This window comes from Cyphellophora europaea (genome assembly GCF_000365145.1).
Source record: "Cyphellophora europaea CBS 101466 unplaced genomic scaffold supercont1.2, whole genome shotgun sequence".
NCBI classification, from domain to species: Eukaryota; Fungi; Ascomycota; class Eurotiomycetes; order Chaetothyriales; family Cyphellophoraceae; genus Cyphellophora; species Cyphellophora europaea.
This window is the reverse complement of record NW_008481808.1, coordinates 459700-481982: the sequence shown is the minus strand read 5'-3', so window position 1 is coordinate 481982 and position 22283 is coordinate 459700. Positions and strand designations below refer to the sequence as shown.

The 22283-nt window shown below is 54.0% G+C and overlaps 11 protein-coding genes and 1 non-coding gene across 12 annotated transcripts; 5 read left to right on the top strand and 7 right to left on the bottom strand.

Moving 5' to 3' along the window:
* Nucleotides 1–444: 444 nt before the first annotated feature.
* On the bottom strand, nucleotides 445–1443 carry HMPREF1541_01659 (uncharacterized protein; the record flags this gene model as incomplete). Its single annotated transcript, XM_008716016.1, has 1 exon — nucleotides 445–1443. The coding sequence occupies one exon, from the start codon at nucleotides 1441–1443 to the stop codon at nucleotides 445–447; it is 999 nt and encodes a 332-aa protein (XP_008714238.1).
* Nucleotides 1444–1666: 223 nt separating this feature from the next.
* On the top strand, nucleotides 1667–2183 carry HMPREF1541_01658 (uncharacterized protein; the record flags this gene model as incomplete). The annotated part of the gene is made up of 3 exons (XM_008716015.1): nucleotides 1667–1717; nucleotides 1768–1789; nucleotides 1843–2183. The coding sequence occupies 3 exons, from the start codon at nucleotides 1667–1669 to the stop codon at nucleotides 2181–2183; spliced, it is 414 nt and encodes a 137-aa protein (XP_008714237.1).
* A 6-nt stretch (nucleotides 2184–2189) lies between these two features.
* On the bottom strand, nucleotides 2190–3395 carry HMPREF1541_01657 (galactose-1-phosphate uridylyltransferase; the record flags this gene model as incomplete). The annotated part of the gene is made up of 1 exon (XM_008716014.1): nucleotides 2190–3395. One exon carries the CDS (start codon nucleotides 3393–3395, stop codon nucleotides 2190–2192), a length of 1206 nt encoding a protein of 401 aa, XP_008714236.1.
* A 613-nt stretch (nucleotides 3396–4008) lies between these two features.
* Nucleotides 4009–5091, top strand: HMPREF1541_01656 (uncharacterized protein; the record flags this gene model as incomplete). Its single annotated transcript, XM_008716013.1, has 3 exons — nucleotides 4009–4050; nucleotides 4095–4923; nucleotides 4967–5091. 3 exons carry the CDS (start codon nucleotides 4009–4011, stop codon nucleotides 5089–5091), a joined length of 996 nt encoding a protein of 331 aa, XP_008714235.1.
* A 428-nt stretch (nucleotides 5092–5519) lies between these two features.
* HMPREF1541_01655 (uncharacterized protein) lies at nucleotides 5520–6229 on the bottom strand (the record flags this gene model as incomplete). Its single annotated transcript, XM_008716012.1, has 2 exons — nucleotides 5520–6163; nucleotides 6217–6229. 2 exons carry the CDS (start codon nucleotides 6227–6229, stop codon nucleotides 5520–5522), a joined length of 657 nt encoding a protein of 218 aa, XP_008714234.1.
* Nucleotides 6230–6614: 385 nt separating this feature from the next.
* On the bottom strand, nucleotides 6615–7664 carry HMPREF1541_01654 (uncharacterized protein; the record flags this gene model as incomplete). The annotated part of the gene is made up of 1 exon (XM_008716011.1): nucleotides 6615–7664. The coding sequence occupies one exon, from the start codon at nucleotides 7662–7664 to the stop codon at nucleotides 6615–6617; it is 1050 nt and encodes a 349-aa protein (XP_008714233.1).
* Nucleotides 7665–8901: 1237 nt separating this feature from the next.
* On the top strand, nucleotides 8902–10870 carry HMPREF1541_01653 (uncharacterized protein; the record flags this gene model as incomplete). The annotated part of the gene is made up of 3 exons (XM_008716010.1): nucleotides 8902–9089; nucleotides 9249–10386; nucleotides 10433–10870. 3 exons carry the CDS (start codon nucleotides 8902–8904, stop codon nucleotides 10868–10870), a joined length of 1764 nt encoding a protein of 587 aa, XP_008714232.1.
* A 794-nt stretch (nucleotides 10871–11664) lies between these two features.
* On the bottom strand, nucleotides 11665–13521 carry HMPREF1541_01652 (uncharacterized protein; the record flags this gene model as incomplete). The annotated part of the gene is made up of 1 exon (XM_008716009.1): nucleotides 11665–13521. The coding sequence occupies one exon, from the start codon at nucleotides 13519–13521 to the stop codon at nucleotides 11665–11667; it is 1857 nt and encodes a 618-aa protein (XP_008714231.1).
* A 449-nt stretch (nucleotides 13522–13970) lies between these two features.
* On the bottom strand, nucleotides 13971–14930 carry HMPREF1541_01651 (uncharacterized protein; the record flags this gene model as incomplete). The annotated part of the gene is made up of 1 exon (XM_008716008.1): nucleotides 13971–14930. The coding sequence occupies one exon, from the start codon at nucleotides 14928–14930 to the stop codon at nucleotides 13971–13973; it is 960 nt and encodes a 319-aa protein (XP_008714230.1).
* Nucleotides 14931–15508: 578 nt separating this feature from the next.
* Nucleotides 15509–15580, bottom strand: HMPREF1541_01650. Its single transcript has one exon. It is a non-coding gene; the product is annotated as a tRNA-Thr (tRNA).
* Nucleotides 15581–16525: 945 nt separating this feature from the next.
* On the top strand, nucleotides 16526–17846 carry HMPREF1541_01649 (uncharacterized protein; the record flags this gene model as incomplete). Its single annotated transcript, XM_008716007.1, has 2 exons — nucleotides 16526–16850; nucleotides 17014–17846. The coding sequence occupies 2 exons, from the start codon at nucleotides 16526–16528 to the stop codon at nucleotides 17844–17846; spliced, it is 1158 nt and encodes a 385-aa protein (XP_008714229.1).
* Nucleotides 17847–20284: 2438 nt separating this feature from the next.
* Nucleotides 20285–21514, top strand: HMPREF1541_01648 (uncharacterized protein; the record flags this gene model as incomplete). Its single annotated transcript, XM_008716006.1, has 1 exon — nucleotides 20285–21514. The coding sequence occupies one exon, from the start codon at nucleotides 20285–20287 to the stop codon at nucleotides 21512–21514; it is 1230 nt and encodes a 409-aa protein (XP_008714228.1).
* Nucleotides 21515–22283: the final 769 nt, after the last annotated feature.

The window sequence follows — 22283 nt, the reverse complement described above, 5'->3', positions numbered from 1 at the left end:
GGGAGCGGCCACAATTGAGTGACTATGGGGCGTTCGTTCGTTGGCAAGTAATTAGGTGCTGTAAGTGCTCCTGTATGTACGTTGGAATGGTCGCAGCAAGATGTAATGCGTCGGCGGAGGCGCGCCAAGGCTCAGGACCGAGGCGGCACATGCAATCACATGCCGCGAAAACACGCAGCTTCGCAAGAGGTCCACGAACCAATACTCCCTGTCGCCGACTGACTCTGGTAAGTGTTACAGTAAGATGGTGTGGTAAGTAAGCTCTATGCTTCCGGGCATCACCCGACCGAGAGTAGTCCATCCCGATATCTCAATATCTCAATGAGTATAGAGTGACTACCTGAGTCTTCTCCCTCTCATGCGTTCGACCTGGTGATCAAAGAACCCCGAGGCTCGCTTGCAATGCATCAAGATCAGGCAAATCGACTCTAGAGCCCCATACAATCATAGCTTCTTCCCGTCCCTCTCCGCCTTCCTCAGCGCTCTCCGCCGGATATCGACATGCATCGTCCTGTTGATTCCGTAAACCACCTTCTGACTGAAGTCCGACGCCAAACTCGCACCAGTGACCACAAATGCAAACAGTGCGTGACTCCAGTACGGAGTGCCCGAATATGTAAAGCCAAGACTGCCGCCCCTACGCCCAATCTTCGCCAGCGCTGACTTCACAAAGACCTTCTCCGACGGGATCAACCAGCTACTCCGCCGGATCTTTGACATGGCGCTCGTGACGAGGTATCCATGGATCAGATAACAAGTGATACCTTGAGGCGCAAGCTCCGTAGCGAGCGCGTTGTTCCATGCCTGCAAGAAGGCCTTGGAGCCCGAATAGGTTGCCAGTAAGGCCGTGGGGGTGAGACCAGCGAAGGAGCCCATGGTCAGGATGAGACCTTTCTTCTGCGGGAGCATATGCGGAAGAGTAGTTTGAGTGACGCGGAGTGTTCCCATGCAATTGATCTGAATGATGTTCTGCAGCTCTCCTGTGTCGGTCTCATTGAAGGGCACAGGAATGCTGTGGCTCTGGCCAACGTTGTTGATGAGTACTGCCACCTGTTTTCCCCCCAGTACATTTTCCAGATGGACATAGTCTGTCTCTGTCGGCTTCGAGAAGTCGATGGCCAGGGTCTCCACCTCAACGCCTTCAATGCTCTTTGCCAGAGCCTCGAGCTTGCTCTGGGTCCTGCTGACTAGAACGAGGTTGAACCCCTTGCGGGCCAGCTGCAGCGCGAACTCTTTGCCGATGCCATCGGAAGCGCCAGTCACGACTGCCCAGGAGCCCTTGGGTCCGAAGGTTGATAGTGGGGTGCCAGGCAGGAGGAACGTGGAGGCAACGAAGCGGACCAGTGTGTAGGTGATGGAGACCGCCGTGATGGCGCCCACGGTGATGAGGGCGGCGGAGAGAGGCGACTGCGTGCCCAACGGGCCGAGCGGGATTGATGCCATGGTGAAATGGCGAAAGGAGAGTTGTGTGGCTGGGTTTGAATGATTCTACTTTGGTATGATGTACAGGTAGCGGGATGCGCGCAGTGGTGCGCCCCGGCAAAAAATAAATTCCGTCAGGGGTTGACCGGATGGAGCCGTGACCCCAACGCTTCTACACAGTAACATCCGACGACAGCATTGCCGTCGAGATCGCTTGATACCGCAAGGAGCATTGCAAGACAAGATGGATCTCCTTCCTCAGGGTGATGGCTATTTGCAGTATTACGTTTTGATGGTGAGCTACCAAAGAAACCCACTCTCAGAGCCCCTCTAACCTCCGCGCAGGTGGGAGTAACAGCTATCACTAGTATGTCCGTCGTGCCCACGAACGCCGAACAGGCGGTTTAACAGTTTCTTCAGACTCCATTTCCTGCTACCGCGACGATCAATACCTCCGCCGCGTCTATAACCCTCCCAATGGCTCCCCAGCCGCCTCCGCAGTCACACACCTGCAATGCCGAACGTTCGCAACCTGGAACGTAGCCGTTGGGCTAGTAAGAGTATTCGCCGCCTACCACATTCATGAACCGGCTTGGATGCAGATGCAGATGTTGACTTGTGTCATTGGCCTGTTCCATTTTGGCATGGAGGCCTTCGTTTACAAGACGGCGCGACCATCTGGCCCTTGGTTCGCACCCACCATCGTCGCTGCGATCGGCCTAGGATGGAGTGTAGCGCAGTATGGACATTATATTCGATGACAAAATTCAAGCATCTGCTTTCTCTTTCGCGGGTGGGTTGGTGACCTGTTCGCCTTTCTGCAGGTTTTTGCGGTAGAGTTCTCCGCCACAGTTCTGCAACCGAACAGTCGCCTGCTCCGGTGTGATGTCGCGCTGCGGCTCGCCCAGCATTTCGTAGCCGACGAGGAATTTGCGGACAGTGGCCGACCGAAGAAGTGGAGGATAGAAGTGAATGTGCAGGCTGGAGCACTCGATCTCCTCCTCAGAACCCTGTAGCGGAGCCTGGTGAATGCCCATGCTGTACGGGAAGCTCGTCTCGAAGAGATTATCGTACCTCCGAGTGACTTGCGCGATAGCCTCTGCGAGGTGCACTTGCTCTGTCTCAGACAGGTCGACTAACGAGCGGATATGCTTGGTGGGCAGAATCATAGTCTCAAACGGCCAGGTAGCCCACCACGGACAAACCACAAGGAAGGTGTCGTTCTGCCAGACCACTCTTTCGCCTTTCTCTCTCTCCAATCTAGCATAGTCCACGAGCAAGTGTTGCCCGCCCTGCTGGCGGTGGTACTTCCTCAGTTGTTCTAGCTCCGCTGCAGGCTCCTCAGGCAGTGATGTCGTCGTCCAGATCTGTCCATGCGGATGAGGATTTGAGCAACCCATCGCGGCACCCTTATTCTCGAAAATTTGCATCCATCGATACTGATCTTTGGGCGTATCGACCTGAGCGTGTGGACTGGAGGGTGGCAAATGCGTCGGCTCAGCCAGGCTAGCGAGAGGCGACTTGGGGTCCAGATGCGCAGTGTAGATCTCAGTCCAAGTCCTGATTATGGGTACAATCTCTTCCGAACCCATGTCTGCAAGGGTGATATTGTGCGCAGAGCTGAAGGTCAGCACATAGCACTTGCCTTTGACCGGCTCCGCCTGAAGCAACAGTCCAGGAAGGCTGCCGGGCGCATCGGGAGCGGCATAGTCGGCTTGAGATTCTTTTACGGCGCTATAATCGTTGACAAAGACGAAGGTGTCCTTGTACTGCGGGTTGGCGTCGCCGGAGGCCCGCGTGTTGCCCGGGCAAAGATAGCATTTGGGGTCGTAGTCCGGGAGCTCGATTAAGCCTGGCGACTCTTGTTGACCTTGCCAGGGGCGCTTGGTACGGTGAGGGGAGACGAGGATCCAGCTGCCCCGCAAAGGGTTGTAGCGGCGATGAGAGATGTCGTCGAGGATCTTGTCAGGCATGATTGGGCGTTTTCGAAAAGTAAGGGCTGCTAAAAAGTGTGTGATTGTCAAAGCAGGTCAGCAGCTTCGAACATAGGCGAGCTTCAGCTCCAGCGTCGGTGCGAAACGTGAATCTGGTGGGCGCGGAGAACACGTCTGAAAACAGATTCTTGGTGGGGCAACGACGTAGTAGTGTAGCATTGAGGGCAGCGTTGCAGGCACGGAAGACGACACTGATCAAGCTGTGTGTTGGGGCTCCCGAACGCCTTCTTCTCACCTTCTGGGAACCGCCATGTGCTCTTCCTGTCGGCGATTCTTGCTCAGCAAAGGGGAAGAGAACGGCATGTCCTCGTAGCGTACTGTAGAGTCCAGGCAGTGAAAGCTCGGCCGAACGCCGATTGGCTCATTCGCCGGCCCTCCCTCGGATCATCGACATCAGATGAAGACTCGTTGAACATGGTGATTGATAACGCCCAGATAACTTACTTCGTCTTTCCAAGCCCGGCTTGTAGCCTTGTCCAAAGCGACAGCATGATGCGCGACTGGATTCGCAGCTCCAACAACCAAGCATAACCGCCCTCTCATTCACTGCCTGAACCGCTTGGCTCCCTTGACCCGGGCTGCATCAGATACCATGGACGGCGGCGAGCTCACTCTTGACGCCTTGCCCAATGAGGTTTGTAGACAGGAAGATAGCAAGGCCAGTGGCTGATGTGACAGATCCTGGTCAACGTCCTTTCCGCATTCCCCACGCCCGCCCTCCTCCCGCTGTGCATCGTATCCCGCCGCTTCCACCACATCATCCTCCGAATTCTACACTTCCGGCTGCTCCTTGCTGCCGCCGCTCCCGAGTACAAACTCATCCTTGAGGCTTATCACCCAGCCAAGCGGTACGCGGATCCTCACTTGTTCTGCACATATCTCGGGACCGATGGCCTCTCATCTAAGCACGAGGGCGAGGGCTCTCTATACGAAGACTGCGTGACAGAGAGCGGCCGGTTCGCCAAACTAGGGTCTCTGTACAGCCGCTTCCGACCCGAGCGGCCGGGCGTGGAAGGTTCTATGCCTGTAAGAAGAGTGGCTGGTTTGACAGCGAACAGCGCAGGCGCAGGAAACCCCAGCCAGCCGATCTACGCCAACAGTGGGGACGGTGGCAAGGATAAGGTTGTTCACACCATAACCTTGGATGGAGACGAGCTTTTTGGGCAGTTTTGCGCCTACAGCAGTCTGGTCCGGTTAGGACCCCGGCGGGGAGTGTTCTTAAGCACAATTCCTATCGTGGAGAGTAAGCAGGGGTGGATGAGAGTTTGGAGGTATTGGCTTGTCGAGAGAGCGAGAGAGCTGGCAAAGCAGGGCGATGGTGAGGACGTGCTGGATAGAAGGCCGAGTAAGATCTGTCCGGATGTTGGAAGTGATCGGACGATATTATGGACTGACGATAGGCGGAATGTCGGTCTGAGATTCTCGGTCAAGTGCCTGGAGCAGAGACTGTACGAAGGAGAGGATGACCTCGACGATATTCCCTTGGGCTTTCAGATTGAGATCACAGGTAAGCACTTTGTATCAAACGAGGGCGGAGCTGACACGACCAGAACTCGTCGTGAGAACGACACATCTCATGCTCGCAGTAGAGGCATCCATGCAAGGGAAGGGGGCGCCGTCAGGTAGGGCTCTGATTTTCGGTTCATTCGCGGTTGTTGGCCAGACCCCAGCTTGAGCAAACAAGTGAGGTGGGTTCTCACAGTCGAAACGAGCAGGCCACTTCAAACGACTTTGAGCTTCGCTGACTGCTTTTAGGCCAGTGGTGGTTCTCTTGGACTATCAGACAGGAGAGCAGCAATAACGAGGCTCAGGCGGAGCAATCTTGATGACTGAGCATATGTTTTTCTGTGTCTCGATAAACATTTGATACTCAGGACACGCGGGACTGTGGGACTCCCTGACAATTGCATGCTGCTACAATCTGTAGTCTTCCGCGTTCTTCCCATTCCATATCTTGCTCCTGAAACACCGAAAAGCCCAAAAAGTCGTTCATACATCACACAAAAGTTTGGGTATGCCACATTGCCGTTGTGCGCCTGGTACCATTCCACCACGCACGGCGTGACATGAGCTGGGGACGTGGATATAGCGCGATTATTCCCTTCATATCCCTTCTCTGAAAGCACTTTTTCTCGTTCCTGTCGGACTTCCACCGCCGGCCTCCGAGTCCAGACTTCCCTGGGCCTGGTGGCCTCTGTTGTCCATCTCCGGTCGGGGACTGACGCTCCTCAAGCTGGGAGCCTCATTATGATCGCCGAATGGATTTTCGCCTCCTTGCCGTCCACGAGCGCCGGTATATCCGCTTCCACCGCCATATGATTCAGCGTGCAGGCCAGGAGTAGGCGCAAGTCCAAGCTCCTGCTCTTCATAATTTGCCGCGTAACCGCCTTGGTTGTTGGCGTAGGGATCATCGTGGCTTCCACCAACTCGGGTGTCCCAGGCATCATCTTCGAAACCTCGGCCTCTTCCTCTGCCAGGAGGCGCATATCCTGCGCCGGTTTCCTCGTATGCGCCACGTGCGGAACGAGGGTTGCGAATCTTCGAGATCTGGTCCTTGATCCATTCGAGCGGGCCTGATGAGCGCGGGGTGGGGTAGTTGGTGGTTGACTGATCCGACTTCACAAATGGTACGTAGTGTTTCCATGAGGGAGGAGGGAGGCCGGCGCGCCGGGCTTTGTATTGCGTCCAGCCGATCCAGCCGCCATAAGCGAAGATGACAAGGAGGAAAAGCAGAAAGAAGAAGAGTCCTACAACCTGTTAGCATGAAATATCAAAACGTCAGGTCGAGAGAAGACCGTACCCCAACCGCGCATCGTGATGATTGTTCCGTTATGTGGTTCTGGCTGTCGAGTAGCGAAAGTGCTATCGCAGGAGCGTGCAAGAACGTGCTCTCGGAAGTTACGACGTCACTGATGGAGTGGTTCGCATTGCCCGGAACGTTTGGCTGAGCAAGTGCGCTTATTTCACGCCCCGTTGTGTAATCGGTAAGTCCAAGGAGACAGATGGAGACGACGACAATGCTTTTCTTTGCGGCAATAATGTGTAAAATGGATGAGTGAGCTGAGTTCATCAAGGCACACGGCTGAGGGACTTGGAAAGCTGCCCCGAGCCCGATGCGGCTTAGCGTTAGCAACCCGCATGAGATCTATTCTTGTCGGCGCTGCAGGCAGTAAACTCTTTAGCTAGATGGCTCCTCAACTACAACAAAACCACTTGCGGCTTGTTTCCCAATTGATTCGTTGTTTGGCGAGTAAGAGCAGCATTCACCAAAATAGTGCCTTGCCGCGCGCCGCCCCAGAGTCGGGACCACGCCAGGCCCTTGAGGTCCTCCCAGATGACCCGCATGCCTTTGATATACAGCGAGATATCCAGGAGCTCAACAAGCGGTGTCTGCGTGAATTGACCCTTGCCGTTGCCATAGGCGTGCTCCCTGACCTCCTCAAATAGTTTCTGGGCTTTATCCCACCAAAGGTACTCCTTCCCATATCCAGAATGGACATGGCCACAGACCTGAAGTGTAGGCTTGGTGCGCCAGATTTCCTGCAATTCGAATTCATCGCCCAAGCCACCTGAGGTTGCAAGATCCAAATGCCATTTTGGCGGATTATGGGTAACAAGGACGTCGGCATCATCTGGAACAGTGTCTGTCCATGCATCTTGGCCTCGTTCGTACTGAAAAGCAAAGTCCTTCCCACCGCACCTGGGTATCTGCGGAGCTCCATAGATCTTAAGCTTGCGACCGTCTAGAAATGACAGCGTGACCGAAGAATGTTGTAGGTAATGTATTTTACCCCAGCTTAACGTCTGATTCTTGTACGCTTTGTCATGGGCAGAGCGCGAACGCTCGTCAAGGTACGCGTCGTGATTGCCGCAGACCACCACGATATGCATATAGCCATCAGAAGAGCCTGGCCATGGTTTTTGCAGAGACTTTAGCCAGTCAACTGTCTGCTGGATCTGCGCGCGAGAGCCACTGTTGGTCAGATCCCCAGCATGGATCAGGATATCCCCCTTTGGAAGTGTCGCAGGGGGAATTTTGCTGTGTGTATCGCTGATGCAGACGACCCTAATCGACGGCTTGGTCTTGGAAGGGACCGGTGGCTTGTAAGAGGGACCTCGCAGGTAGAGGATGAGGTAGTGCAGAAAAGTGATCAGCACAGTGACAGGGTGGTGGATGGCTTCATAGATGAAGCTAGTCGATGCAAACTGCGATCGCGGAGGACCCAGAAACGCCGGAAGCAACGACATGTGGTTGTGATGCAGGTGGCAGGTGCAAGCTGCACAAGACGGGGCTTGTAATATATATCAACTTGCTGAGGGTGTGGATCCTGTCAAACGTAGGCAGGCGCTGAAGAGCAGGCAGAAAATACCGAGTGGAAAGCTGAACGAGGTCCTCAACCCCGCTGCGATTGGGCTATCATCCTAAGCAGCGGCTCCGCCAAAAGATAGTGGTAATCGTCCAGCAAGGAGTCGAGGAGCTGTAGGTGAAGAACAAAGTCTGCACGAGGTCGTGGGAAAGGCGGTGATGTCTTTCATCCAGATCGGGCTTGACGGATGTACACATTCGTTGGTGGCTTGAGGGCAACCGGCTCGTGCTGGAACTGCCAGACAAAATGCAATAAACCCAACTTTATGTCATGACGGCTGTGGTCGAATGTAGCAGCGGCTCTTCCCTTTCTCAAACTTGCTACACATTCCATGCAGCAATATTAACGATATCTGCCACAGTCTCTTCTTCTCTGCGCAACAGCATTCAACCACTGCATCGCACCAGCAACTAGCACCTAAGCAACCGCCCACGCCCTACCCCCAGCCTTACCTGGACCCGCCTTTTGGCCCGGCTGTCAGCTCTGTCCTCCTATCAATCCATCCTTGACCACATCCCACCTTCGATTCTGCAAGCAGCCCGCCGCAGCGCTTGCACCATCGATTCCAGCTGTCGCGCATCTGGTAGGGCTTTTCCTACGATAGCGCACTGCTCTTCGACATCGTCTTCTCTTTGTATTATTCTATCCTGAGTGGCCCGCCTGCCACTTGCCTTCTTTTTCCTCATCGTCAGCTGGGGCTGCGATACCTCTGGGCAGCAACCACACGACTGCGGTAACAAGTGATTCGGTGCCCTAGCCGCGGCCCCTCGTATCACCAACCTTGGGCATTCACTTGACACCCAAACGCAAGCACAGCCTCAGTCCACCCCCCGGGCCCGCGCTCGACGCACCGCATCTCACCACTAGTCATCCTGATTACTGGCCTGCGTTCTTTGCGCGTCGCGTTGCCTCCAGAGTGCTGCCCGCTCGTCAGCACCGTCTCCGATCCCAGCCAGCCTTGATCCACCGAAATCACCGAACCCGCGCGCTGCACCTTTGTTGCAGTGCACTGTTTCGAACATTCTTCCAAAATTCCTTCCCAACAGCCTGATCCTCTTTACGCGGGGTTTCGATCCCCCTCTGGTACCCTGCTTGCTGCTAACGCCGCTGCCCGGGCCATGATGAATGGCACAGACATCAAGAAGTCCATCACAAATCAAGCCAAGAAAGTTGCTACTACCGCCGCAATGGCCGCCAACGGAAACGCAAAACCAAAGAGGCGTAAGGGCGACAACCTCAAACCGATAATCACGACAGACAACGCTGGCTCTAGTCTTCATGAAAGCCCCACCCAAGCCGATCCTGAGTAAGTGACGTGTCTCGTTTCGTCTGGCGAGCTTTTCAATACCCACCAAACGCCCGATTCCATCCTTCCCATCTACCCCTCTCCCTGATCGCGCATCCATGAAGCCATGCCGTCGTCGCAAAACAAGAAATTCAAGTCGACTCACTCACACCTCTACAGATCACCCCTCTCATCCACCTCCGAAGAAGACCCCGCCGAAGCCACCGCCGACGAGGAAGACAGCGAGGACTACTGCAAGGGTGGATATCATCCCGTGTTCGTCGGAGAGACCTATAACAACGGTAGATACGTTGTCGTTCGGAAGCTAGGCTGGGGCCATTTCTCAACCGTCTGGTTGACCAAAGATACCCAGACTGGGAAACATGTCGCATTAAAAGTCGTGCGGTCGGCGGCGCATTATACCGAGACGGCGATCGATGAGATCAAATTGCTGAACAAGGTCGTTCAAGCAAACCCCAATCATCCAGGTCGCCGGTATGTCGTCAGCCTGCTCGATAGTTTCGAACACAAAGGCCCTCACGGTGTGCACGTATGCATGGTCTTCGAAGTCCTTGGCGAGAATCTGCTTGGTTTGATCAAGAGATGGAATCACCGGGGTATCCCTATGCCGATTGTCAAGCAAATCACAAAGCAGGTTCTTCTGGGCCTCGACTATTTGCATCGGGAATGTGGCATCATACATACCGATCTCAAGCCGGAAAATGTACTGATAGAAATTGGCGATGTCGAGCAGATCGTCAAGTCTTTTGTCAAGGAAGACGCGAAGAATTCAAAAGATGAGAACCCCAATGGCAGGAGAAGAAGGAGGACTCTGATCACGGGCAGTCAGCCTCTGCCCAGTCCGCTGAATGCCAGTTTCAGCAACATCGATAAGGTTGGCGGCTCCCCACATGGTCACAGCAGCCTTAATCAGATCGTGAATGATGGTAACCCGTCCAAGCCCGCAGAGGGGCTGTCAATGCTCGAGCAGTTGAAACTGAAATCGGAGGGCAAGGAAGACGAGAACCAGAAAGCTCGCGAGAAGACGACAGATCCACTGGAGAAGGATCTGGCTGGAGTTTCCCTCGACAGCAAGAAAAGCAACTCGCAAGCGGAGAAGGTGCTGAAGGAGGCCATGAATGATGATGTGTCCCCAATCGGAGAGATCATTTCCGTCAAGATTGCCGATCTTGGAAACGCCTGCTGGGTCGGGCATCACTTCACGAATGATATTCAGACTCGACAGTATCGGTCACCAGAAGTGATCCTAGGTTCAAAGTGGGGCGCCAGCACGGATGTATGGAGTATGGCTAGCATGGTGAGTCAAGATGAAGCTCTACAAAAGGATCAGCTAACAGTCACAGACCTTCGAGCTGATCACAGGTGACTATCTGTTTGACCCGCAGTCAGGAACAAAATATGGAAAGGATGACGACCACATTGCGCAAATAATTGAGCTGCTCGGGCCATTCCCAAAATCGCTTTGCCTTTCAGGGAAATGGTCACAAGAGATCTTCAACCGCAAAGGCGAACTTCGAAACATTCACAGACTTCGCCACTGGGCGCTCACTGATGTCCTTCGGGAGAAATACCATTTCTCGGTAGAAGAAGCGCACAAAATAAGCAACTTTCTGACTCCCATGCTGGACCTTCCGCCCGAGGGTCGCGCTAATGCTGGCGGAATGAGCAACCATGAGTTTGTGAAAGACACCAAGGGTATGGAGCATGTTAAGCTCGACATCCCTGTGGGCGCGAAAGGAGAGGGTATCGAAGGCTGGGCGACCGAAGTCAAGAAGCGATAATCCGAGTATAGAGTGGAAGCTCTCTTTACTCGCTCATATCCTCGCCGGTCCTGATTCATCGACGCACGACTGAAGCGCGAAAGAATTGGTTTGGAGTCCAGGGAGCAGCAGCACAGCGACGAAGACGGGCCTGTTTTCAAACAGGCAGTATCTGGTAACAGGGGCTTGAATCTTGCGCAAGATGAACGAATAGATGCGAATGACTCAGCGGTTAGTGTCGCGTGTGGAAAGCGTTCTTTTACGGAGAAAGCTGTTGGCGTGTCCATACAACCTTTTTCTCAAAATTTAGAGGGGGCGGTTACTATGCATTTCTGACGGAGATGAGTTGCAAAGCTGCAGCGAGCATTGTGTTGTTCAAGGCGCAAAGCCCAGACAGAGCGGGAGATGGTGCCTCCTTCCCCCATCGCAACAAGCTACGTCTGTTTATGAACTTATCATGAAGACTTATGACCGATCAGCGAGTCGTTTGAGTTTACTTATGGCACTTGTGTGCCCGTTGCCCAGCACTTGTGCCCTTTTTGTATTGCGATCTTCTGCTGAAAGTTGCTCTGCGAGTATTGACATTTCACAGACATATTCCGTAGCGATATCGGCTTCCAGAAACTGACGTTGCAAGGCGTCAGAAGGAAAAGCAGCTGTTCGACCACATCGTCGGCCATACGCGGCACACACCCTTCAGAACCCTTCAGTCGAGAGATGATATCGCCAAAAAGTACACAGCAACTGAGCCTGACGACTCCCACTTCAGCCAGCCGTGACTAAGCAGAGACAATACAAGGAAGTCAAGACTACCGTTAATCCTCACCCGAGCCATCCTCGGCTAGAAGGTGAAACATGTTGTGCTGAAACGCCGTTTTCTGTTCCGCGTCCAATCCCCTCTTGATTCTCTTCCGTGGCTGACGGAAACCATCTGCTGATACATCCTGCTCTTGGTCGTCGACGGACCTGGTATGTTGCTTCGACTGTATAGCTTCCTTCGCCTCGTGCTCTCGCAACATGGCAAACAGTGGAGCGACGAGACCTTCAGCGTAGTTTCTTTGCGTCGATACTAGAGCCCGAAGCTCATCTATGCCAACGAATAACTCTGAGATTGGGGGCATCGTGCCGAGTAAACCCACCAACTGATCTAGTCCGTCGAGTGGCTCGTTATCGGCATCACGACTTCTTTTGTGGAATAGAAGGAGCTGTTCGAGAATTCGTGTAGAATAGAGAATAGCTTGAGCGCTCGCATGGAGATGCACATCATTCCATGATTGCCCCAGTGCGTTGCCTTTGAGGCCGAAGAAGCTGCTGAGATCAACTCGGCTGATGGCCTTGCTGGCATTGAGTTTCTGCTGAACAACGAGGTGAACAGCCAACGTCCACCAGCAGAGAACCATGGGAGCATGCTCGTTAGCAGCAGCTGATTTGAGCCGCATCTGGGACGTTACCTCAGACAACAGACGTGAGAGGTCGCGGCCCTGCTGCATAGCAATAGCGCTCGCACCGATCCGGCCGCCCTTTCGAGCATACTCCATAACGACTTTCGAGCCGGAAGGTGAGGCTGAGACAGCAAGCCATATAGAACATGCGAGCTGTCGAATCTGTTGCCCATACGACCAGGCGGCATCACGCGTGATATCTTCATAAAGCATTGGCAGATAAATCTGCAGCGTATCTTTTCCAGACCGCAGCGAACGCACCACAAACTCGGCGGTTCGTGGATCCAAGCCTTGCAGGTTCAGGCTGGGTTGCAAGGCCTCACTGATGCGATACTCGTCGGCGAATGCCTCGTAGGCGCCCTGGCTGGAGCCCGTATATGAAGATCGTGCCCGCTCGACAAGCTCACCCACGGAGGCACTGACATCCAAGGCTCGCTCGAAAGCTAGGGGCAGCAAGGAGGAGATCTTGAGCCGTGCTGCAATGGTCCTGGGGCGAATGCAAGATCCAACGATCTGAGAACCTGCAGATTGCTCCTTATAGCGTTTCTTCTCCAGTGACTGAAGGAGCACTACACAGCCGTGCTCGCCAAGCTCGTAAATGCACATGTCGGAATCATTTGAGAGTATGGCGGAGCCAGAAAGACGGGCTACTCGAGCACATGCAACGTCAGCCTCCTCTGGAACAACTTGCACCTGTGTACCCCATCGTGACTTCGACAACGTCTCGATGACAGCCGGCACCATGAAAGGAGGCGCGGCAGGTAGCGACCGTCGTGCAGATACCGCTTTCTGCAGCCACAACGCTCTGTGGAAGTCAATGTCGAGCTGTGGCGAGGCTGGCTGGGGAGGTCGCGTGCTGTGAAGGCTTCGGTATTCTTCGAGTTGCTTTCTGGTTCTTTCCAGACGTTGCAACCGCGTTTCCTCCTTGCCGACGGGCAATGCTCCGTCGAAGTAGATTGCCTCTATATTGACACCATGGCTGGTAAGCTCCGCGAGCAGGAACTCGGCAGCGGTGCCAATTTCATGGTACGTTGGTATACGCGCAGCACCTGTTCCTGCCTCGAGGATCCGATGCCTTATGAGGGCATTATAAACGTGGTATGCCAGGCTCGGACCATCGACTACAATGCTGTCGATCACTATGGCGTCCTCCGATTCGTGATTAGCCTGGCCGAGAATCGCAGTTTCTGTGTATGGAGCGAGGTCTTGTGTCAGACGTGGAATTCCCATGGCTGGTGAACGTGTCGGAGGACGGACGCGTCATGGTCAGAGACGCAGACCAGGGTGGGCGATGGGTATAACCAACTTTTACTCTTTAGTTAGGCAAACGATTGAAGGCCGGGAAGGAAATGTGGAAGTTGATAGAGAAACTATTTCTTCAAATGACAGAGCGCTTCGTGCTCCGATTCCGATGCGGCAGTGTGCTATACGACACTATTGACATCTATCTGATCAATATGCACATCATCGTCTGCGACTCTTATGTCCACAATCTTCGTTTCGTCTCCTTCCACGATAGTGCTCACACTATCCCCATATGAATGCTATTGAAATGCTGGCATAATGCTGCTGCTAACCACGGTTAGTCGGGGGAGGCGAACAGTAGACCTCTCATCGTGAACATTATCCCAGTTCTCGAGATCTGCCCGCTTGACACTTCTCTGCAGTAGTTGTTCATATCAAACCGGTACCGGACAACTCCTTTGGTTCTCGTAGTGCCACTCGTAAGCGGACCATACTCCGATCATGTGCACGAGGCTCGCAATGACTACCAGCACATGGAATAACTGGTGTGACCCCAGCCAGATGTCAAACTTGCCAGGCCATATTGATTCTGGTATGCGGGTCGCAAAAAGAAAGGCTCCGAATCCGTAAACGATCCCTTCTAAAAAGTAGTAGGGCATCCCACTCCTAACCCACATCTGGCTCCAGCCGTACATAAGAAGCCCGTGTATAATAGGAGCAAAGCCGCTCAATGCGGTCAGGACGAAAGCCGATGTGCGAAGTGAACGGTACTTCAGACCCTGCAGCTTAGGGTCAATCACCAGGATCGAAGTTGCAACCGACAAAACGCATATCGAAGTCCAGTGAATGTTCCGCAGGGTGGGCTCGCAGCGAAAGCCAACGTGAATGCCGCTGAAGAAACTTCCAAGTATTAGTGTAAGAATGCCGATATAGTCAATCCGGAGCCACAAGTTTGAGACATGCTCAGAGTGGCACATTAGTGTATGGTATAGGGAGGATAGAGTCATGGTAACGATGCCGGCGGCAACGTTAAAAGCGATCACGAACCGGTCCAGGCGGGTTGCCTCGGGGTAGTAATGGTCGATGAGGAGCTGGATAAGGATTTGACTCAGTGCGAAGCCGCCAGCGGGGAGAAGATGCGTCCAGATATTGACAGTCTCATTATGCATCGCGAATATGGACTTAATGCACGTCCAAGACTGTCCCTCCATGCGATAGCCGGATAGAATGTACGGATTGTCCTTGTGCCATTCAGGTAGCTCGTCATACCTGAGGAGTCGGGCGGGTTTATGCTCTGGTTTTCGTGCAGAAATAGAGCGCCGTCGCTCCTTCAGCACGCGATTGAAAGTCGACCTCGGCCTGCGGTAGCTGAGGATGAAGGAGAGTCGTGCCATGGTGGAAATCAGCTACGACGATGACCTCAAACAATGCTCGCACTCAACGCGACACTCCCCCAGACGGCGCCAAAGCCTGGGAGGCAACAGTCTCTGTCCAGCAGTAGAAAAGAGACTTCACACGATCGTGGGCATATGAGCGATATGTAGAATTTGCTAGACCCACGCTCCCCGCGCCGGTACAGGCTCTGATGATCAATAGTGGCATGGCAGATGTCAATGGACGAGCCAGCGTCCCGCATTTGCCGTCTCACAGGGAGCGTTATTACAGGCTGGCGAATAATGATGCATGCTTGGAACCGATAATTATCCTCCGGTAAAGACAATGGGCAGACTCGGCTGAGGCTACGCTTTTGGGGTTCCGTCCATGGCAGAATACGAACATCTCTGTTAAGTGCCAATTTCCGTTGGGGAAGGTGGGATTGGCCCGGCCCTAGCATGAGAGCCCCTTTCCAAACCCACCACACAACACGTTGCTTGCAAGCTCTTTCAAAATTGTGTCTCTGTGTTGAAAGAGATCTATTCATGTTTAAAAAAAAGCAAAAAATCGCCAATACGAAGAGTTGAAGGATCTTATATGCTCCTTACTGGAATCGAACCAGTGATCTTCTCATTACTAGTGAGACGCTATACCACTTAGCCAAAGGAGCATTTTGAAGCGCTCGAGACTTGTGTCGCGATTGTTGGCAGGAATTTCGATTCACTAATATAGATACCACCCTTCAAGTTTAATCTCTCAGCCGTTGACCAATCACAGAGGATCAGCATGAACACCGCCAAGGGCAGTACCATTCTCAAGACGGGCGATTCATTCCCTGGCATCCTACATAGGTATGAGGTCCCGATGGCTCAGCAGACCCGAGGTGTCAATGGGCTCAGGTTCCGCAAGTTTGTAATGCACAGCCTTGAAGAATGTCACGGCGTTGAAGAGGGCAAGGCATACTATATGGCACAGCTTTGCCAGCGCCAGCTTACTACTGTTGGCGTTCTCCTCCAGATCATCAAATAAAGCCTGACCATCGGAACACTGTGCGGACCGATGGTATTGGATAATCGCAACCTCCCCTGTTGAGCATTGCCAGAGAACCGTTGATGTAGTTGAGCGCCCGGGCTTTGAACAGCATTGCCAAACAACTTCAAGGCTCCTATTTCGACGTTGACGGCCGAATACCGGACATCTATCTGAACATTTGGTGACACATCGCCAGTCATCGGCCGTTATCCCTCCGAGTCATCTCAAATGCGGAAACAGGAAGAAATAGCTTTGACATTCATTATTGAGCCATCAAGTCTGGAGCGCTTACACTCTACTCCAATCAAATCCCACGTGGGAATCCTGAGTCACCACTCAGGGCTTATCGGCCCGGTGCCCCACAACGTTGCCCTCGCTTGCGCACTCAGCAGCGTCCCTCCGCGTCCTGGTACTTGAAGACAGCTACTTACTCTCATCATCGCCATCATCGTCAGTCTTCAGGTAGCAGCAGGCAGCAGCAAATACCGCGCGTTATTCAACGCTTCTCCCAGCACAGCCCACCTCTATCGCCACCGATCTAAACTCGCCTCCCGACCGTCGTCCTTCCAACGCCGTCTAGAGCATGGCCGCCACCAACACCCTTCCGACGAGACCGGCACCGCATGCCTCTGCACAGACAGGAGCAGGCCTTGCAGCCGCCATGGCTGATGTGGCGATCTCCCCTACGTCCCCGACTACCGCGCGCAGCACGTCTGTGCGCGTCTCGGTGCCGCTCGATCCGGCGACTGCGAAGCCCGTGGGAGCCGATACAGCAAGAACCCCGAGCTCTGGCGTGAACAGCACAACCTATACAGCTCGCAAGCTGGTGCGCCGCGACAGTATGGAGCGTCGGGAGGCGCTGCTCAAGGGTAAGGAGGGCAGTCGGCAGCGCAGACGCTGGGAGAATGGTGAGTGCCGAGACCACTAAGATCATGCTGCCTCTTCGCCACACGTCTACGGGGTCTATAACAGCTACACTGCATGAGCCCCAGAACAGGCACATTGACACAGAGATAAAGAACCATCCATCAGGTCATCAGTCACATGCTAACACACATCCCTCTGCAACAGACCGTCTGCTCTCCAATCCATGGGCGGCGCCACCCCTCCCCTCAGACTGGGAAGTGCGCCCGACCTACCAGCGCCGCAGCGTGCCCTACTACCTTGCGCCGTTGTGGGACGCCGCGGAGTTCCAGCGTGCCGTGGAGGCCAAGATACGCGGCGCCCGCCGCAAGGGCAGCATGCGCAGCACCACCACCAAGTCAGGCAGCAAGAACGGCAGCCTCAAACACCCCGGCATGAGCCCGATGGAGGAGGCTGCGGCGGCGATCCCCAAGGAGGTCAAGGCCAGGTTGAAGCGGAATAAGACTGCCAAGGGCCTCTTGATGGATCTGGAGGAGGAGGTTAGGGTGTTTGTGCGGGAGTGGAACGCGAGGAGTGTGAAAGGGGAAGATGATGGGAAGAGGTGGGGGAAAGAGGGGAGGGAGAGAAGCGAGACGTTGGACAGCATGGTTATGGTATCGAGTGAAGATGAGGAGGAGGATGAGGAGATTGTGTTTGTGGGCAGGAACGGTAGTATGGTGGATGGATTGCCGAAGGCCGAGAAAAAGAAGCCAAACCCGGCGCAGGAGACGTCCGAGTGGCAGCAGACGATCAGCCGGGAGAAGCTGGTGTTTGACGGGTCTGAGGCCGACAAAGGTGCGAGCTTTGCACGCTGGTTGGTTCACTGCGTGGGGAGTTATTATGGGTTGCGGACGTGGAGCGTGACACGAGAAGTTCAGGGCAGTGAGAATCGGCGGGAGGCGTATGTGGGGATTGATGAGCGTGCGACGGGGTTCATGGGGAGGGGTGTTGAGGTAGGCAGAGAGGTCGAGCTACCTAGGCCACTGTGGGGAATGGTGTGAGTTGGTTTTCGCTATCGGTGGCCCGCTCGTCGTCGATCAGATCTGGGCATGCGCGCTCGAGAAAACCGGTGCTGGTAACTTACCAGCTCCGTCCAGCCACCGCTGGGTCAGATTGTACTATTCGAAGAAGGCGGGTCGAGGCCAGGCAGGTCTTCACGTTTCTGCTTCTGATGCCCACGTCGTTGGACGTCGCACCGAATGACAGAACCCCCCCTTTCGGCAACAGACTACCCTTTACCCTGTTTTCATCTGCACCGCGGTAGGACGAGTCGAAGCGTCGATCGTTCTGGAACCGTACCCGTAGGAGTGATGGCTGTCATGGGTGCTGCCGTGCGATCTGTCCGGCGAGGGCGAATCGCGTTGAGTAGACAGGAAGAAGGAATGTTTCCCTGGTCTTGGAACGCTCGTCGTGCTAATAGGATGGCTGGGAATGAGCACAACGGATGTGCATACGGCTTCTGTTCTCAGACTCCACAACCAGACAATACAGAATTTGGGGATCTGCAGAACGAACGTTGTGTAGTGCTTCGCAGGCTATTTTCTGGCCGAATCGTGGAACCTTTGGGCAATTTAGCATGCATAGCGATTCGCACTTCCTACACCTATGACCGCCACAAGAGGCTTTTCTCCATGACAATGACTCTCCCTGTGGACGCAGGGCCTAGCTCTGACTGCTTTGATCGAGCGATTCGAGCTGGACATCGCGCACGTGTCAGACGAGACAGACTAAACATCGCGTGTGGTATGGTAAGGTGCAACAGAAACCCGTGCCTCATTCTGCCGGAAGGGCCGATAGGTTAACAGGCGACAGCAACGTCTTCCCCGAAATGTCTGAAACTGATGCTGGTGTCAGAGGGATCTTGAGGTAAATTGGGCTGGCCAAAGTGGGTTGCCAGTCCTGGAAAATGAAGCTTCAGAGCTGCAAGGGTAAATTGGAGGTTCGCAGCTTTTGCATGTTCACGGCTGGCGTCAATAATTCGCTTACAAGCTTCTTTGCATGGGTCATTCTTGAAAGCAAAATTTTTCCTGCCCAACACGGCTGACTGGGCACAGGACCTTAGCGAAGGGGCATTTTAGGTGATGCTGCATTAGTTGGGGCTGCATACTGCTTGGGACTGACCCGTTAGCTGTTGCTGAGATGTCATCCAGAAACCTGTGTCATCGTTCTGACCTTCTAATATGGAGCTTTGAAGATAGGTCCTTAGCTCTAGCAAGCATTGAGTTGATCAGCCGTGACGGGCCGATGGATCGGAGAATTGAGCGTCGATCATGGGGGATTGCCATGGGTAGGCCCGTTGGAGTGGTAGCACGTACCGCTTTTTCGTTGATCGTCGGTGACATCGAAGATCGGGTAGAAGCGACGACCAGGTAGACATCGAGTCATCGACGCAGACACCGCGGGGAATGACGCTACTGAGCATAGGCACAGCTGTCTGTTCCTGAGCAGCCGCCCACGCTGAAGCAGTCTTTGGCAGAATGAGGCACCACATCTGCCCAATCTTGGAGAACCCCACGAATAGCCACGTTGGAGACCGACGAGGGAACGGGGTGAATGCATGTTGGGTCCCGAGATAGGGCGCATAGTAGCGAATCTGCGTGAACTACTGTTCCCCCCTTGTTGTACCGACGAGGTGGTGGTCAGCCTAGAGGCGGGATGGGGGCCCGTCTCAGGGTGGGACAGCCCCTCACAGCAGCTCCGTTCATAGGGGCTTTAGATGAGGAGTGAAGGCAGCAATCGCTGCATATGTTGCCAATGAGAAGGGAAGTGACAACGCATCATGCGGTAGCAATAAGGTTGCGGCCAGTGGCGGCGCAAATTCAGTGGGGCCGCCGCCGGTCTCTGCCAAGCCTGACCTCGCCTCGCTGTAACTTGGGCTGAGAGCTTTTCTCGTTTTCTGCCTGCTGCCCGACTTACTTGTCTCGCCACTATACGCGGCCATGATTCCATTTGCTGCCTGCCACCGAGACGTTAGTGTCCGACGCGGCCGGATGACATCGGCCTTCCCCTACACCAGACGTCGGAAGTTTGTGATCGCAGACATGGTTTTGCACAGCCCGCTTGTCCGTCCCATTCCCGAGGATTCCCTTACCCGCACGATCTAGTGTTACCACCTGTTGCAGCACGCCACTGAGCTGTCCCTGCTTCCCCGTTTGGCCAGCCATTTGCTTCACCAGCAAACCACCTGTTGTTGCTTCTGAAAACGAAATGACTACCCGGCATTTTCTTCTTCAGCATTCTTGAAATGTCTTCACTGCCACCTTGTACTTAGAGCACACCTATTACCTCAAGCACCCCCCAACCTTTTGTGACCCATCAACCCTCATGGCTTCACTGTACTTATAACACCCCCTGTATCATTGATTGTTTACTACTACCTCCTTGCCACAAACATAACCTCTACCACGCCCAACTTGTAAGATATTCATTCCACCTCAGCATGCCGTCAATGTATGCCGGCTCAACGCGGAGCTCTTCGTCTACTTCGACGTCTAGCTCCGACCAGACATATGCTACCAACATTACTTCCTACTCTGACATGCGGCCTATCGCGCGCCGTTTCGAATCCGCCCCCAGCAAGTACGGCCAACATGTCGAGGACCCCGAAGACTTGCATGAAGGCAACGGCGACCCTCGATCGTCTGTCGAGACATATACTTCATCCATTTCTTCTAATGAGGACCTGGCTGATCAACCCGAGTATGAGCTTCCCAATGAACGCCACCGAACATACGAGACCGACGCTATGCCGAGCACGCCACCCGACTTTGCCAAGCTGTTTCCAACTACTCGAAGGCTGCTCATTCAGCATGATGATTCAACCTCGGATGGCAACATGAATCTTCGTTGTGATACCGAGGCAGTCTCTCAGTACGGCGAGCGTTTGAAGATGACACTTTTCCACCTCCGAATGAAGAACCTGTATGAGCGACAGTTTTCTCTTCGCCGGTACTGCCGGGATTCTGGACGTGAAGTGTGTAGCTCAAAGAAGAAGTACGCCAAGCCAATCCCAAGAACGCATTCCCGAAAGCGTCCCTCCATTTCGAAATCGTTGTCAACCGCTCTCCACAATCTCGGAGTAAAGACTCCCAATCGGCAGGAGTCTGGCTACGAGTCCGAGGATGGTCAATTAGAACAAGACCTCAGAAACTTCACACTGTCTTCAGAAGTCAAAGCAACCATCCCGACCAACATTATTCGACTGGAATATTCCAATTATGCCCAAGTCGAACTGCATCGTCGCCGCCAGGATGGCGCCAAGCGGTGGGATTTCGAGTATTGGGGGGAGCCATATAGCTGGAAACGCGAACTCAGCTACGACGATGGCGAGCCGATCTACTCGTATGAACTCATTAACCTACGTTTGGGCACCTGTGTCGCTTATATCATGCCTGACAAGCTCGATCAGCGGCAGGAGTCTATCGAGAACGAGCAAGGCGGCTGGATCCCTCCTTCAAGCCTGCGTCTCACGGAGAAGTCCATTTCGGAGGATCTTGGAGACGTCATCGTGTCCACTGGGCTTGTGGTCCTCACCGACGATTACATCAAGCGCCGGTGGCACAATGCAAAATCGGCGCGTGTATACGTTCCACACGACATCGACCCTACCCAGGCTGTCGATCAAGTGTTTTCACGTCCCAGCCCCAAGATTCATCAACGAGGCCACTGATATATATCAAACATTGCATTTAATCCCTGTACATAGCGTTAGTGAGCGGTTTGGAATTGGATGAGTACAGTCTCGCAGGGCACGGCTCTCCCACGATTGAGTCTGGGCCCCATGGGATCGGGAGCGGCAACGGAATAGGGATACGGATAGGGAAAGGGTATCAAAACGGTTGGCGGAAGGCTTTCGCCACGGCTCTGGTCGGTTGGTAATATCCGGGCGGGGCCCAATATCAGATCAAACAAAAGAAATGACAGCTGTGACTTGATGACTGACGAATTCAGTCCGGCGAGGTAGCAGCCAGCGTCGGTAAGTAGAACTGGGGCTGGCAGTGCAGACGGTACCATTGGCAACCGCAATACAATCATCGCACTTGTACCCAGTTATACGTTCACTGTCATTGATTCCTGGCCTCATTGGGTGACCTAAGAGGCGTTTGCAGCACACTACACTGTACTCACTCAGAGTTGCAGTGGGAGTGGATGGGTGGAAGGGTGTGGTGGCATCCTCGGTGGATAGTATCACCGAACCGAACAGCACGACCCTTCCTGACGCTTCTTCAAGCTGGAGGTGTCATCAGCCTCTCGTCCCTCTGCTGCCCAACCCCAAGGCCACGAATCGGCCTGGAAAGGGCCTGGCCAAAAGGACATCCCCCCTCTTCCGCAAAAGCATGAACTGGCGTGTCCTGCAACCAAGCTTACAGCCTTCAGCGCGACGGAGCGATCCTAGCTCCACAAACGTCGAGAAACAGTATTTTCCCGGGCCAAGGTGG